This window comes from Podarcis filfolensis (assembly GCF_964270895.1).
Source record: "Podarcis filfolensis genome assembly, chromosome: 12".
Lineage (NCBI taxonomy): Eukaryota > Metazoa > Chordata > Lepidosauria > Squamata > Lacertidae > Podarcis > Podarcis filfolensis.
Window position 1 is genome coordinate 369,220 of NC_139614.1, and position 16,015 is coordinate 385,234.

The 16,015-nt window shown below is 43.0% G+C and overlaps 1 protein-coding gene across 1 annotated transcript; it reads left to right on the top strand.

Moving 5' to 3' along the window:
• Nucleotides 1-10,731: 10,731 nt before the first annotated feature.
• On the top strand, nucleotides 10,732-12,098 carry LOC310745506 (uncharacterized protein). The gene is made up of 2 exons (XM_083578225.1): nucleotides 10,732-10,769; nucleotides 10,944-12,098. Exon 2 carries the CDS (start codon nucleotides 10,980-10,982, stop codon nucleotides 12,006-12,008), a length of 1,029 nt encoding a protein of 342 aa, XP_083434351.1. The 5' UTR covers nucleotides 10,732-10,769; nucleotides 10,944-10,979; the 3' UTR covers nucleotides 12,009-12,098.
• The last annotated feature ends 3,917 nt before the right edge of the window (nucleotides 12,099-16,015 follow it).

Here is a 16,015-nt window from a genome sequence, read left to right on the forward strand (position 1 = left end):
GCTAAATCACACAACAATAATTGACTTCCCTTCAACTCGGTTTCGGAATGTGTTATAAATTTTTTTCTATCTGCAGTTTCATTTCCTTAAAACTCTTTACGTCACAAGCGTTATATCGAGCCTACTGTGATTTTTAGATTTTTTACCTCTGTTTCAATGTATGCCATAAATTTATTCCATTTGTTATTAAACTTTATACCTTTTTGGTTTCTTATTTTCTGTGTCATTTTTGCCAATTCTAAATAATCAAATAATTTGGATTGCCACTGGTTTATAGTTGGGATTTTTGATGTCTTCCAATTTTGCGCTATTAGGATCCATACTGATCAGGCTGGTTTTTTACCTAATAGGTAAATAAAAGACAACATAAGACATACAATACATTATTGAATACTTAGAATGCAAAAATGAAATTCCCGCAGTATTAATGTTCATTGACGCCGAAAAGGCTTTTGACAATGTATCCTGGCGCTTTCTAATAAAATGTTTGGAAATGACAGGGATAGAAGGCACATTCCTGGAAGGAATAAAAGCAATTTACTCACAACAAAGTGCTAAATTAATTATTAATAATAACTTAACAGAATCCTTTGAAATTTCGAAGGGTACAAGACAGGGGTGCCTTCTGTCACCTCTTCTGTTTATTATGATGTTAGAAATAATCACAAATAAGACAAGGAAAACTTCAGAGATACGCGGAATAAGAATTGGAGTGAAAGAATATAAACTGAAAGCTTATGCCGATGATCTTATGTTGTCATTGGAGGACCGAAAAGAAAGTGTCGGTAAAGTGCTAGATTTGCTAGAAGAATTTGGAAAGCTATCCGGCTTTAAATTAAATAGAACAAAAACTAAAATGATGACTAAAAATGTGAAAGAAGAGGTAAAAAACCATCTTGAATTGCAGACTGGAATTAAAGTAACTAAAAAAGTAAAATATCTTGGAATTTGGTTAACGATGAAGAATATAAATTTAATGGAAGATAACTACACAACCACATGGAAAGAAATAAGGAAGGACCTGGATACTTGGAACAGAATAAAACTCTCTTGGTCGGGAAGAATGGCGGCAATTAAGATGAGTTTACTACCGAAATTGCTGTTCTTATTCCAAAATATACCGATAATCAGGGGAACCTCAGTATTCAAAGATTGGCAGAAAGTACTCTCTAAATTTATTTGGCAAGGAAAAAGGCCAAGAATTAGACTCAAATTACTCACAGATCAAAGAGATAGGGGAGGATTCGCGGTTCCAAATTTAAAGCTGTATTGTGAAGCCTCGTGTCTTTGCTGGGTTAAGGATTGGATTGTCATCAAAAATACAGATCTGTTAGATCTAGAAGGATTTAATATAAGATTTGGTTGGCACGCTTATCTATGGCGTAATAAGGGAAAGGTCCACAAAGGATTTTCTAACCACATTTTTAGAGGGCCACTGTTAGAAGTGTGGGAAAGAAACAAAAAAATATTGGAACAAAATACCCCTTGGTGGTTATCACCAATCGATATTTTAACAATAAAAAAAACAAACATCGAAGGAGAAAGATGGACCTATGAAGATTTGCTAGTAAAAACAGAGAATGGATGGAGGATTAGGCCATATGAAGAAATAAAAAACAAATTGACAGGTTGGATCCAATTTCACCAAATTAATGCTATATGGACTGAAGATAAAAAGAATGGGATGAAGGGGGAAAAAAATCTAGATTCCAGATAGAAATATTAGAAAGCAAATCAAAACTCTTATTGAAAATGTACAGCCAGTTGCTTGAATGGGACACCAAAGATGAAGAACTAAAGGAGGTAATGGTGAGATGGGCAATGGACTTTGGATATAACATAGAGTTTGATAAATGGAAGGCACTATGGAATAAAGGTATGAGATTCTCGGCATGCACAACACTCAGAGAGAATATGTATAAAATGATGTACAGGTGGTACATCACGCCTGTAAAATTGGAAAAAATGTACAAAACTGGTGATAAATCATGCTGGAAATGTAAGATCAAGGAGGGCGATTTTTATCATATGTGGTGAGGTAATCAGAAAGTTCTGGGAATCTATCTACAATGAACTAAAAAAAATCTTCAAATACACCTTCACAAAAAAACCCGAGGCCTTTCTTCTGGGGATAATTGGAGAAGAAATTAAAAAGGAAGATCAAACACTTTTCCAATATGCAACAGTGGCTGCTAGAATCCTAATAGGGCAGGGGGCCTACTAGGAAGGTCCACCCTTGTAGGCTGATGACTCCAGTGGGATTCCAAATGGCTCTGGGTTTTTCCCTGGCTGATATGTCTGGTGCCCCTGTCAAAGCCCTGGAAGAGCTGAATGGCTTGGGCTGTTGACACGATCGCCCCTGAGGACCCTCTCACACTTCATGGAGCCCATTTGGCCCCCTGGTATACTCCAGAGCTTAGGGTGAGGAAACAAGCTGGGAGATGGCTTGAAGGCAAGTGAAGGAAAGATCTGAATGAATGGAACTGAACACTGGTAAGGGCTCATTACTGAACCTACCTAATGGCAGGGAAGGCAGGAAAGACGACATACTTTGCTGCCTCCATTGCATCTTCATTATGATGTCCAGCAAAGCTTTTCCAGGTTGTACAGGACCTTTTACAAGCTGCCCAAAGGAGGTGGGAGAACCGGTAGCTCACTATGACTTGTTTGCAAGGCATTTTGAGGATAAAATTGCTTGCATCCACCAAGACCATGACTCTGCTGTGAATCTCATGACCCCAGTCTAGAGCACAGTCTAGACCTGTTGTGTTGGATGAGTTTCAGTTGGTAAGGCTTGAGGACACGGACAAGGTGTTCAGATCAGTCAGGATGACCCTTGCCCCTCTTAGTTGTTAAAAACCCAGCAGGGAGGGAACAGCTGGTTGGGCCAGGGAGGTGATCAATGCCTCTTTATGAGAGGGGGTGGTCCCTGCCTGTTTGAAGGAGGCAGTGGTAAAACCACTCTCTTAAGAAAGCCACTCTTAAGAAACCTTTCCTGGATTCAGAAAACCTAACTAAGTACCGGCCAGTTGCTAATCGCCCTTTCCTGAGCAAGGTTCTAGAGCAGATGGTTGTGGACCAGATCCAAGCGCTCTTGGAGCAAACTGATTTTCTAGATCCATTTCAGTCAGGGTTTAGGCCCAGTTTTGGCACAGAAACTGCTTTGGTCGCCCTGTGTGATTACCTCTGTCAAGAGAAAGACAAGGGAAGCATGTCCCTATTCATTCTTCATGACATCTCAGTAGCTTTTGATACCATTGACCATGGTATCCTTCTGGAGCGACTCTCCGAACTAAGGGTGGGTGGCACTGCTTTGCGGTGGTTCCAGTACTACTTGGAGGGTCATTCCCAGAGGGTGTTACTTGGGGAGTGCTTTTCAGCCCCATGGAGCCTTCAATGTGGGGTTTCGCAGGGCTTGATCCTCTGCCCTATGATGTTTTACATTTACATGAAACCACTGGGTGGGCTTATCCAGAGGTTTTGAGAATGCTGTCAGCAATATGCTGATGACCCTCAACTCTGTTTCTCCTTTACATCTACAGGTGAGGGAGTGAAAGTCTTGGACTGGTGTCTTGCCTTGATAATGGACTGGATGAGAGTCAACAAACTGAAGGTTAATCCAGATAAGACTGAGGCACAGTTAGTGGATGGTTCCTTGGACTGGATGGGTAGAAGATTGCCTGCTCTTGATGGGGTTACACTTCCTCTGAAGGAGCAGGTTCGTAGCTTTGGGGCATCCCTGGATCCTTTGCTGTCACTTAAGGCTCAAGTGACATCAGTGGCACCAGAGCAAGACAGTTTGAGAACATTATACTGATTCTGGTCTGACTGCACTGGCTGGCAATTAGCTACCAGGCTCAATTCAAAGTGCTGGTTTGACCTATGAAGTCTTAAACAGCTTAGGACTGCAATACCTCAAGGTATTTCCATATAAACCTACCTGGACCCTAAGAGCAACTTCTGAGGCCCTTCTTCGTGTGCCTCCACCATGAGAGGTCTGGAGGTTGGCAACATGAGAACGGGCCTTCTCTGCAGTGGCTCCCCATCTGTGTAATGCTCTCCCCAGAGTGGTTCACATAGCATTTTCATTATGCACCTTTAGGCACTAGGCAAAAGCATTTCTCTTTAACCAGGCCTTTGATGGATGCCCTTTTAAAATGTGTTTGTATGTGGGGAGGGGTTATTGGGTTGTTGTTGTTTTTATTTTGATTATGTACTTTGTGGTTTTATATTCTGATTTTATCCTGTGAACCACCCTGAGACCTGTGGGTATAGGGAGATACAGATAATGATGACGATAATGATAATATCTAAATGGTTGTCACATGGAAGATGGAGTGAACTTGTTTTCCCCTGCCCTGGAGGCTAGGATCCGAACCAATGGCTTCAAATTGCAAGAAAGGAGATTCCAACTAAACACCAGGAAGAACTTTCTGAGGATAAGAGCTGTTCAACTCACCTTCATTGGAGGTTTAGTTCCAAGTTCAAGTTTTATTGCGGCAAAAGCCAGTGACACTAGACACCACAAGATCAAACAAAAAGAAATCAACAACAACATCAGAAAAGAACAACAACAAAAAAAAGATTACACAAGGGAACTTCGCAGTGTGCCATTCAACAGAAGAGATTTACGCTTTCTGATTACTAAAGTGCAAAATTTGGCCACCTCATATGATATTGAGCTTGAGGAATCTTCCAGAAGGTATTTTCGTAGAATTTCGGGGGAGGATTCCAAATAATGTTGTAGGGGTATAAATTTGGATAAAAGCGACAAAATAAGTTGAACTCGTTCTTCACTATAAAATTCGCAAAATAGAAAGATGTGTGTGACAGATTCTACCTTATTAGACATACAGGGGCAGAGACGCGCATGCATTGGTACCCGCGTGAATTTGCCGTACAGCACTGCTGAGGGCATTGTCTCAAAGCGGGCTCTAGAGAAAGCCCATCTATAAGCTTCGTTAGTGATGTTAGTTGAGTAAGGGGCAGCTGCAAAATTAGGCCAAGCTTTTAAGCATCTATACGTCTCTGGGAGTAGGGCGACTTCTTGTTGTAATTGACATCGTAAAGTCTCTGAGTGATAATTGCTTTTGCCTTGTTCGGAGTTTCAATAAAAAGATTTTCAGGGTTTAGGCCAATTTGTTTGATTTTATTAGTTATTTGCATAAGCCACGGAGGATAGGGAGCTGCGGCCAGGAAGCAAGGTAACAGTCCCTTAGGATTGTAATGGATTTTCAGCCAGAGGGATATTGCTTGCTCCCAGACTTTTAATTCCACTCTGGGCAGTCCTGCCTCTTGCCTTAAGACTGCATTAGGTGTACACTTTGGGGTAGCAAATAATGATCTTAAGAATTTTGATTGTACTGTTTCAAGGGTCTTAAGGTTGGCAGAGGGGCTAATTTGAGAGCCATACAGGAGTTGGGCTAAAGATTTTGCCTGAAAAACTTTTAGGGCCATCGGGAGGAAGCCAGCTCCTTTCCTTCTGAATAATCTAAGGATGGCATTTGCACTTCTTCCTGCTGATATAGCTGATGTGGTCAGGTGTGTTGACAGTTTGGCATTATAAGAGAAAGTAATGCCTAAGTATTGGAAGGTCTTAGTCTGTTCAATGGCGTTTCCCTTTACGCTCCAATTATCTTTCCTGAAGGAGCGGTTAAAATGTACAATTTTGGTTTTGGCAAAGTTAATTGTTAACAGTTCAGTGTTACATTGGTCACTAAACTTTCCTAAGGCACGTTTCAGGCCCACTTTGGTTTGAGAGAGAAGAACAGCGTCATCCGCATACATTAAAACTGGTACTTTTCTGCCCTTAGAGAACACGGGGGGGGGGGGGGGTTCGATTTCACGGCAGCATGTGACCAGGGAGTTAACATAGATGTTAAATAAAAATGGGGCTAATAGGCATCCTTGTCTAACTCCCCTTTGGACTGGGATTTCTCTAGAGAGTCTGCCGTCCTGTGCGAGTCTTATCTGGAGGGTATTGTTCTCATGAAGCTTAATCATCAGAAGTAATAACCTTCTGTTGATACCCATATTGGCCAATTTGGCCCAGAGCCTACCCCTGGATACAGAATCAAATGCTGCCTTTAGGCCGCATACAATGACTTTTTCCAATGTTTCACATACTTATAGACAAAATAATCTAACACTAAGCAGTGATCTATGGTAGAACGTCCAGATGTAAACCCTGCTTGTTCAATTTCTAGCAAGTCATTATGATCTAACCATTCACATAATTTTAAACATAGATGTTTTGTATAAAGTTTACAGATCACATTCAGAAGACTAATTGGTCTATAATTAGCTGGGTCAGAGGGGTTGCCCTTTTTAAATATAGGAACAATTATAGCCAGTCCCCAATCTTTAGGGATTTCAGTTGTCTTATCTATATATGAAAATAGATTTGCAAGAACTGGGGCCCACCAGTTTATTTGCGCTTTCAGAAGTTCAGTGACAATGAAATCACTTCCTGGGGCTTTGCCAGATTTCATTTGTAGAATTAACGAAGTGATCTCAGTTTCAGATGTTGGGGGCCATGGTGTATCATTATCTAAAGAGATGTTAAGCAGCGCGGAAGGACGATGTTCCCTAAACAGCACTTTATAGTGCTCTTCCCATGAGTTTGCAGGGATTATTGTGCCCTCGTTAGGAGTTTTGGTTTGACTGGAGATAATTTTCCAGAAGTTGGTATTGTCTTTTTCTATTGACGCTTTTATGAGGGCCTGCCAGATGAGAGAGTCTGCGGTTCTTTTTTTGGTTTTTAGTAACTCTTTGTAGTTCTTTTTTTAAAGTTGTAACTCTAATTTAGTGATAGGGTTAGGATTTTGCCGGAAGACCTTAAAGCATTCCCTAAGTATAAGTTTTGCCTGGATGCATTCGCGGTCAAACCATTTTTTGTTGGTAGGGAACTCATTGTGGTTAGGTCTCCTGAGTCTTGACAACAACGGTTGGAGTTTTCGGATTAAAGTGTTATAATGGTCAATTGGGGAGGTCTCTTCAGTGTCGTTGGAGGTCAGATCAGCCCAGAGGAGTTGACCTTCCATTGATTGTGTCCAAATGCTAAAATTGTTATTAACATAAGGGGACCATTTAATTCTGGATCTGCCTATTTGTTGTAGAGCATTAGGGTCAGGTGTCTGTGGGAGCCCACATCTAGAGGGTTCCCAAAATTCAGTCCTTTTAAGATTTAGGGGTAGATGGTCACTTTCGGTTCTTATATCTACAGTAAATTCAATATATTCATCAAAGAGTTCTTGGGAGACAAGGATGTAGTCAATAACAGAATGCCTTAAGCCTGACCAATAAGTAAATTGGCCAGGGCAGTCTCCCGAGGAGAGGCCATTTAAAATAACAAGGTTTAATCTAAGTGCCGTTAGAAAAAGACATGTACCAGCAAAATTGGTAACTGGGTCAAGTGAATGACGCCTGAATAGGGGCCAATGTTCATCATTAGCATTTAGGGGACCCATTCCACTTTCGTTGATTAGCTGTTCGTCTGAGTGGCCTAGCCTTGCATTAAAGTCCCCACCAATAATTAAGGAGGCAGAGGGGAACTTATTTGAGACAAGGAGAATGCAGTCTTCCAGTTCGTTCCAGATGTTTTTAAGATCAGTTTGTTTCATAAGTGGATGAATATAAACATTGATGCATATGATCTTAAAGTGGGTAGAGAATATTTTAACAGCCAAAATCCATTTTTTATCGATTTTCAATTGGATAGGGGAGGTTCCTAGATCTGTTGATACGAAGGTGCTCAGACCTCCCGCCGGTCTTCCGCCTTTTGGGCCGATTGTGGCACAGGAATGGAAAGCAAAATAATTGTGTAGTTCAAAGGGATTTTGCATCCAGGTTTCTTGGAGCAGGATGATCTTGAACTGTGATACGTAGGTTAGAACGTCTTTGTCCATTGTTTTCGATTGCCATCCAGCAACGTTCCAGGATAGTAGTAGAGGCGAGAGTCATTTTGTCTCTTCAATAGCATCTAGGGCTTTCCCGGGGTCTTGTATGTTAGACCATCTTGTATGTTAGACCCATGGAGTACAATGCGAGTTACTCCCAGGTAAATGTGTATAGGGCTAGGGTTACTGCAAATGTATTATTGTTGGTGACAGGAGAAAGTCTGAACCATGCTCTTGGACATTTTGGGGTGTACAGAATCTTGGCAGGGCTATGCTTCATTTGCTCAGGAAAGGAGCCTCCTCCATTGCTCCATGCACTTTTTCCTTGGCCACTGCCTGCTGCTTGGCATGCTGCCCACATGAGTGAATGTGGCCCTCAGACTGAAAAAGTTGTCTACCCCAACATATAGAATGAAATGCATCAATAAAACCAGAATACAGTTAAAAGCACAAAGCATAAAAGCAGCCAACTGTTGTGTCATTAATTTTAAATATATATATTGATGGAGATATAATGGGTGAGGAAACCACATTATTCAGTTTATTTTTTTAATTACACATTATCATCAGCACCTAAGTAGATTTTATTTTATAGCTCATTTACTCTCTGTGTTTTATTATGCTTCTCGTCAAATAATAAAACCTGAATCCAAATGCTTACCAATTCCATTGATTTACGTAAGGTTTATTAATGTCTGTCAACATGCAGTGACTACATGTGCTGCACTTTTTACCTCTTTTTCTCTTTGCTAATTTTATAGTTTATTTTGCATCCTAAAATGATGAATTGTTTTTCCTTCAAAAATAAGTGTCATAATTAGAGCAATGCAATTTAAAATAATAAAGTAAGAAAATTGCCTGAGTGGCCTTGCTGGTTAAATAAATAAGTAATGAAGTGAAGAAAAACATCCTCCTGCGCAAATATTGCAAATAACAAATAGGATGAATGCAGAACGTGTATCTGAAGAAGTGTGCATGCACATGAAAGCTCATACCAATAACAAACTTAGCTGGTCTCTAAGGTGCTACTGGAAGGAATTTATTTTGTTTTGACTATGGCAGACCAACACGGCTACCTACCTGTAATGGAGAAAGCTGTTGACTATAATTGTTTACAGCAGTAACACGCTGTGATTTTATACCTCTGGCAGGGGAAAAGCAATAAAATAAAAACAGAGGCCTTCAGCCAAAGATTTGACTGGTTATTTCAAATAAACCAGTGATTCCTCACCTCTGCAGCTTCCTAGGAGGGGCAGCTAACTTCATCACTTCCCATCTTCACAGATGTCTTTTTTCCTCTCAGACGCCTGCCTCCGGCCTTCTATTTATTTATTTATTTGATTTCATTTATTTAATTTTCATACCGCTCTTCACCCAAAGATCTCTAGGCTGTTCACAACATAAAAATACAAGATAAAACACAAAATACATAATGAAACCAAGAACAACTCCCACAAACAAACAAATAGACCCCACCTCCTTGCACAAAAACATTTAAAAGGGGTATAAGGTGCTAATCAGCCAAAGTCCTGGTTGAAGAGGGACATTTTTGCCTGGCACCTATATAATGAAGGTTCCAGATGAACCTCTCTGAGGAGAGCATTCTGCATGCAGGGAACCACTGCAGAAAAGGCCTGTTCTTGTGCTGCTACCCTCTGGACCTCTCAAGGAGGAGGCACACCAAGAAGGGTCTCAGATAATAAACGCAGAGTCCAGGTTGGTTTATATGGGGAGAGGTGGTCCTTGATGTATCACAGTCCTGAACCGTTTTACAGGTTTTACAGGTCAAAATCAGCACTTTGAATTGTTGCCAGTGAGTGTAGTCAGGCCAGGATCAGTGTAATATGATCAAATCATCTTACGCCAGTCAACAACCTAGCCGCTGAATTCTGCACTAGTTGAAGTTTCTGAACCATCTTCAGAGGCAGCCCTCTGAGGTTACCGGGGCATAGAAAACAGTAGTTAGGCTATCCCTTCCAGATAGGGGTGTAGCTGGGTCACCAGCCAAAGCTGATGGAAGGCACTCCGGGTCACTGATGCCATCTGAGCCTCAAGTGACAGCAAAGGATCCAGGAGTATCCTCAAGCCACGAACCTGCTCCTTCAGAGGAAGTGTAACCCCACCAAGAGCAGGCAATCTCTCACCCATCTTGTCCAGGGAACCACCCACTCAATCGTATCTGGATTGAGCTTCAGTTTGTTGGTTCTCATCACTGTCCATAACTCAGACCGTCCAGCACACCCTGTCACATCTGTCACACCTGAAGGTGTAAATGAGCAGTAGAGCTGTGTGTCATCAGCATATTGCTGACAATGTACTTGAAACCTCTAGGTAACTCCACTCAGCAATTTCATGTAGATGTTAAGCATCTTAGGGGATAAAATCGAAAGCTGAGTAACCCCACAATGAAGGCTGAAAAACACTTCTTTAAGCATCACCCTTTGGAAACATTCATCCAAGAAAGATGGGAACCACCACAAAGTGGTGCCACCCACCCACAACTCAGACAGCTGCTCGAGAAGGATACCATGGTTAATAATAACAATAATAATCTTATTATTCATACCCTGCCCATCTGGCTGTGTCGATGGTATCTAATGCCACTGAGAGCGTGAGTGATTAAGGAGAATTAAGAGGACCACTTATCCCCTGACTTCTGACAAAGTGACAAAGCTGGGCCAAAACTGGGCCAAAAGCCCAATTGAAATGGATCTGGATCTGGAAATCAGTTTCTTCTGCTTCCTTTCTTCTGGTCCATGTCCACCTGCTCAAGAACCTTGCCCAAGAAGGCAAGTGGCTAGAAGTTTCTAAGATTTCCTTAATTCAGGGAGGGCAGCAGCTGAAGAAGGAGCAAAAAGGGTTTTCTTGTGTGTGTGTTTCTTGTGGCTGATTAGCTGCTCTCCCTGTGCAAAGGTCAGAGGGGGCAGGGCTTCTGTTGAAGTAGGTGATTAGCTGTGGGAGGAGCTTATCAGAGCTTGTAGAGCAGCGGGGGGGAGTTTTGGGGGGGGAATTATTTGTTCTGTCTTCACGCTTTTTATGATGGAGGACCGCTGTAGTCACCCCCAACGACACATTCTCAAGATGGAGGGTGAGGGAACAGCTGCAGTCGCCTGTGGTTCCTGCGCAATGTTTGCCATCTTGCCAAAGGTTGCAGGCAGCTTTACCTGCAGCAATTGCATGTTGATTGCCCTCTTAAAAGACAAAGTCCAGCAACTGGAGGAACGTGTAGCTACGCTCCAAAGAATTAGAGAGCTGGAGCTCTTCTTGGAAGCAACAGAGCACACCGTCTCCACCAAGGAGGAGACAGGGGACTCCCCTGAGAAGGAGGCTAGTTCACCAACACAGGAGCCAGATATATGGAGAAACGTGACTCAAAGAAGTAGGAGGCCCAGGGTTCGCTCTATTTGTTTAGAAATACACAATCGCTTTGAGGTCCTCTCCCCTAGCATGGAAGACGAAGAGCAGACTCCATTTGAGGATCTCTCCCTCATTACAGTCGATCAGGTATATGAAGACGAGCAGCAAAGTCAGCCCTCAGTGAATGTGCAGGCGACCTTGGAACGGACAGCTCACGGAAGAACCCCGACCAGACCTAAGAGGAGGCGTGTAGTGGTGATAGGGGATTCCCTACTGAGGGGAACAGAAGCAGTGATCTGTGGGCCTGACAAGATGTCTCGGGAAGTGTGCTGTCTCCCCGGGGCTAAGATCCAAGATGTAACTGAACGACTGCAAGGAATCATAAAACCCACTGACAATTACCCCTTTCTCTTGGTTCATGTGGGAACCAATGACACTGCAAGCAATAGCATCCAGAAGATCAAAAGAGATTACGAGGCTCTGGGCAGGAAATTGAAGCAATTAAATGCACAAATTGTCATCTCATCTGTCCTCCCAGTTGAACGACGTGGCCCAGGGAGAGAGGGAAAAATAGTGGAAGTGAACAACTGGCTTCGCAAATGGTGTAAACAGGAACGGTTTGGATTCTTAGATCACGGAATGCAGTTTCTTGAAGATGGACTTCTGGCAAGCGATGGGCTGCACCTCACAACGGTTGGGAGGAATGTTTTTGCAAAAAATCTCAGAAAGCTCATCAGGAGGGCTTTAAACTGACTAATGTGGGGGAGGGAGACAGTGGTCCTGAAGGTAGGAGTCTATCAATTGATGAAGATGATCATCCAAATGTCATAGACCGAATGGAGCAAACAGCACGCAGACCTAGTGGTGGGAGGAAAAAATCCTAAAATAAGAGACACAGGGGAATGATTAATGGACTTCAATGTCTGTACACTAATGCGCAAAGCATGGGAAATAAACAAGATGAGCTTGAGCTCTTGGTGCAGCAAACTAAATATGACATAATAGGAATCACTGAAACCTGGTGGGATAAGTCCCACGATTGGAATGTAATAATGGAGGGATACAATCTATTTCAGAGAAACAGACCAGACAAGAAAGGAGGAGGAGTGGCGTTATATGTCAGGGATGTGTATACCTGTGAAGAGATCCAAGATTTAGAACCTCAAAGCCAAAGTGAGAGCATTTGGGTCAAAATTAAGGGAGAGAAGAATAACAGTGACCTCATTGTGGGAGTTTACTATAGATCCCCAAGCCAAACGGAGGACATAGATGATGCCTTCCTGGAACAGATGGCCAAGCATGCAAAAGGAAGGGAGATAGTAGTAATGGGGGACTTCAATTACTCGGATATTTGTTGGATGTCAAACTCAGCCAAGAGCATAAGGTCAAACAGATTCCTCACTGGCCTTGCAGACAACTTCATTGTCCAGAAAGTGGGAGAAGCAACAAGAGGAACAGCCATTTTAGATCTGGTCCTAACCAATGTTGAGGACCTGGTTAGTGGGGTAGAAGTGGAAGGATCATTAGGCGCGAGTGATCATGCTCTTCTGAAGTTTACTATACAGCGGAAAGGAGCAGCCAAGCATACTAGGACTCAATTTCTCGACTTTAAGAAAGCCGACTTCATAAAACTTAGGGAAGTGCTGGGTGAGATCCCATGGACAGTAATACTAAAAGGAAAGGGAGTTCATGATGGCTGGGAGTTTGTTAAGAGGGAGATAGTAAAAGCACAACTTCAGGCAATACCAATGAGACGGAAACATGGAAGGTGCCTAAAGAAGCCAGGGTGGCTATCTAAAGAACTTTTAACTGAGTTAAGATTAAAAAAGGATGTGTACAAAAAATGGAAAAGGGGGGAAACCACCAAAGAGGAATTCAAACAAATAGCCAGCACGTGTAGACACAAAGTCAGAAAAGCTAAAGCACAGAATGAACTCAGGCTTGCTAGAGAGCTTAAAAGCAACAAAAAAGGCTTTTATGGGTATGTTCGTAGCAAAAGGAAGAACAAAGAAACAGTGGGGTCACTCAGAGGAGAAGATGGTGAAATGCAAACAGGGGACACAGAAAGGGCTGATCTCCTCAATGCCTTCTTTGCCTCAGTCTTCTCCGATAAAGAAAACAATGCCCGACCTGAAGAATTTGGAGCAAATGATTCAGCAGAGGAAACACAGCCCAGAATAACTAAGGAGATAGTACAAGAATACTTGGCTAGTCTAGATGTAATCAAGTCTCCAGGGCCAGATGAACTGCATCCAAGAGTATTAAAAGAACTGGCAGATGTGATTTCAGAACCACTGGCAGTCATCTTTGAGAATTCCTGGAGAACAGGCGAAGTCCCGGCAGACTGGAGGAGGGCAAATGTTGTCCCTATTTTTAAAAAGGGGAAAAGAGAGGACCCAAATAATTACCGCCCAGTCAGTCTGACATCAATACCAGGGAAGATTCTGGAGCAGATCATTAAGCAAACAGTCTGTGAGCACCTAGAAAGGAATGCTGTGATCACCAATAGTCAGCATGGATTTCTGAAAAATAAGTCATGTCAGACGAACCTGATCTCGTTTTTTGACAGAATTACAAGCCTGGTAGATGAAGGGAACGCAGTGGATGTAGCCTACCTTGATTTCAGCAAGGCATTTGACAAGGTGCCCCATGATATTCTTGTAAAGAAGCTGGTAAAATGCGGTCTTGACTATGCTACCACTCAGTGGATTTGTAACTGGCTGACTGACCGAACCCAAAGGGTGCTCATCAATGGTTCCTCTTCATCCTGGAGAAGAGTGACTAGTGGGGTGCCACAGGGTTCTGTCTTGGGCCCAGTCTTATTCAACATCTTTATCAACGACTTGGATGATGGACTCAAGGGCATCCTGATCAAATTTGCAGATGACACCAAACTGGGAGGGGTGGCTAACACCCCAGAGGACAGGATCACACTTCAAAACGACCTTGACAGATTAGAGAACTGGGCCAAAACAAACAAGATGAATTTTAACAGGGAGAAATGTAAAGTATTGCACTTGGGCAAAAAAAATGAGAGGCACAAATACAAGATGGGTGACACCTGGCTTGAGAGAAGTACATGTGAAAAGGATCTAGGAGTCTTGGTTGACCACAAACTTGACATGAGCCAACAGTGTGACGCGGCAGCTAAAAAAGCCAATGCAATTCTGGGCTGCATCAATAGGAGTATAGCATCTAGGTCAAGATAGAGGAGGGAGAAAGGTTGTTTTCTGCTGCTCCAGAGAAGCGGACACGGAGCAATGGATCCAAACTACAAGAAAGAAGATTCCACCTAAACATTAGGAAGAACTTCCTGACAGTAAGAGCTGTTCGACAGTGGAATTTGCTGCCAAGGAGTGTGGTGGAGTCTCCTTCTTTGGAGGTCTTTAAGCAGAGGCTTGACAACCATATGTCAGGAGTGCTCTGATGGTGTTTCCTGCTTGGCAGGGGGTTGGACTCGATGGCCCTTGTGGTCTCTTCCAACTCTATGATTCTATGATTCTATGATTCTATGAAAAATGTATGTGATGAACAGTTAACGTTTGTTTGTTTTCAAGAAGCTCTGTGAAAATGATTGGTAGAAATATTGCTTAAAAAATATGATAAGATTAAGAATGTCATAGTGCAATATAAAATTAAGAAATGTGAGTAAAAGTGATAATACGGAGAATTGTCAGACATGCTGAGGGAAGTCTAAAAGGTGTAGTTGATGAGAAGTGGATGTTAAATTTTGGTGGAATGTATATGGAAAATTTAATAATAAAATATTTTTTTTAAAAAGAGTGGATTTCATGCTCTTTATTCAGCTCATAGTGGTGAGGAGGAATGGAAGCTCCCCCAAAGTATCTGCTTTATATACATTATTTACACAATGGGCTGCACGTGATTGGCTAATTCCGGAATTCTCCTGTAGGCCAATTAGGTTGTGGATTCACTTCCATCTGGAGCTGGATTGAGTGGTTCCTGCAGACCAATCATACTGCTGCATTGTTCTAGGACCAATCAGACTACTGCAATTTGGATCCTATTGTTCAAGGACCAATCAGACTGCTGCAGTTTGGATCCTATTCAACTCAGTACATAACACCCCTCCCCTCTAAGTTCCAGTCCTGCCCGGGAGGTCACATTCATAGTCCTCAAGGTACGCCAGCGGCCTACGTGTGCGTTGCGGCCTAGGGTGTTCCCTGGTCTGGGGTTCAGGTTCTGGCTCGTGTTCCAAGGATGCTGGCTATGATGGGGCCGTTTGGTCTGGCGCAACCGGCTCACTCAGTCGTGGTTCTGGTTCCGGTGTCCTTTCGGCCTCGCGGGTCCTCTCTGTATTTACTGATTCTGCCTCTCCTGCTGGCCCCTCCTGCTCTACAGGCCTCACTGCCCCACTGTTCCATTGGGACTCCTCTGACCTGTCCTCCTCCTGGTTTTCTCCTGGGAATTGTCACCATATCTGGTCGCAGTGGCGATGCCAGCATTGCACCATCCATTAGCACCTCGTACGACACGGGGCCAGTGACCCTGGTGACTATGGCTGGTACCCATGCTGGGCCTGCCCCAAAATTCTTTGCGTACACTGGGTCCTGGGCCACGAAGGTTCCTACCTTCCCCCCCCCCACTACCTCATCCGAAGCACTATCGGGGTGAAGGTGGTCCAGTCTGATTGCGAGGCGCCGACCGATTAGTAGTTCAGCGGGGCTCCAGCCAGTCATTGAGCTGGGTGTGCTGTGCTGTGCTAGAAGGAATGTGGCAAGGCGGTACTCCCAATCCCC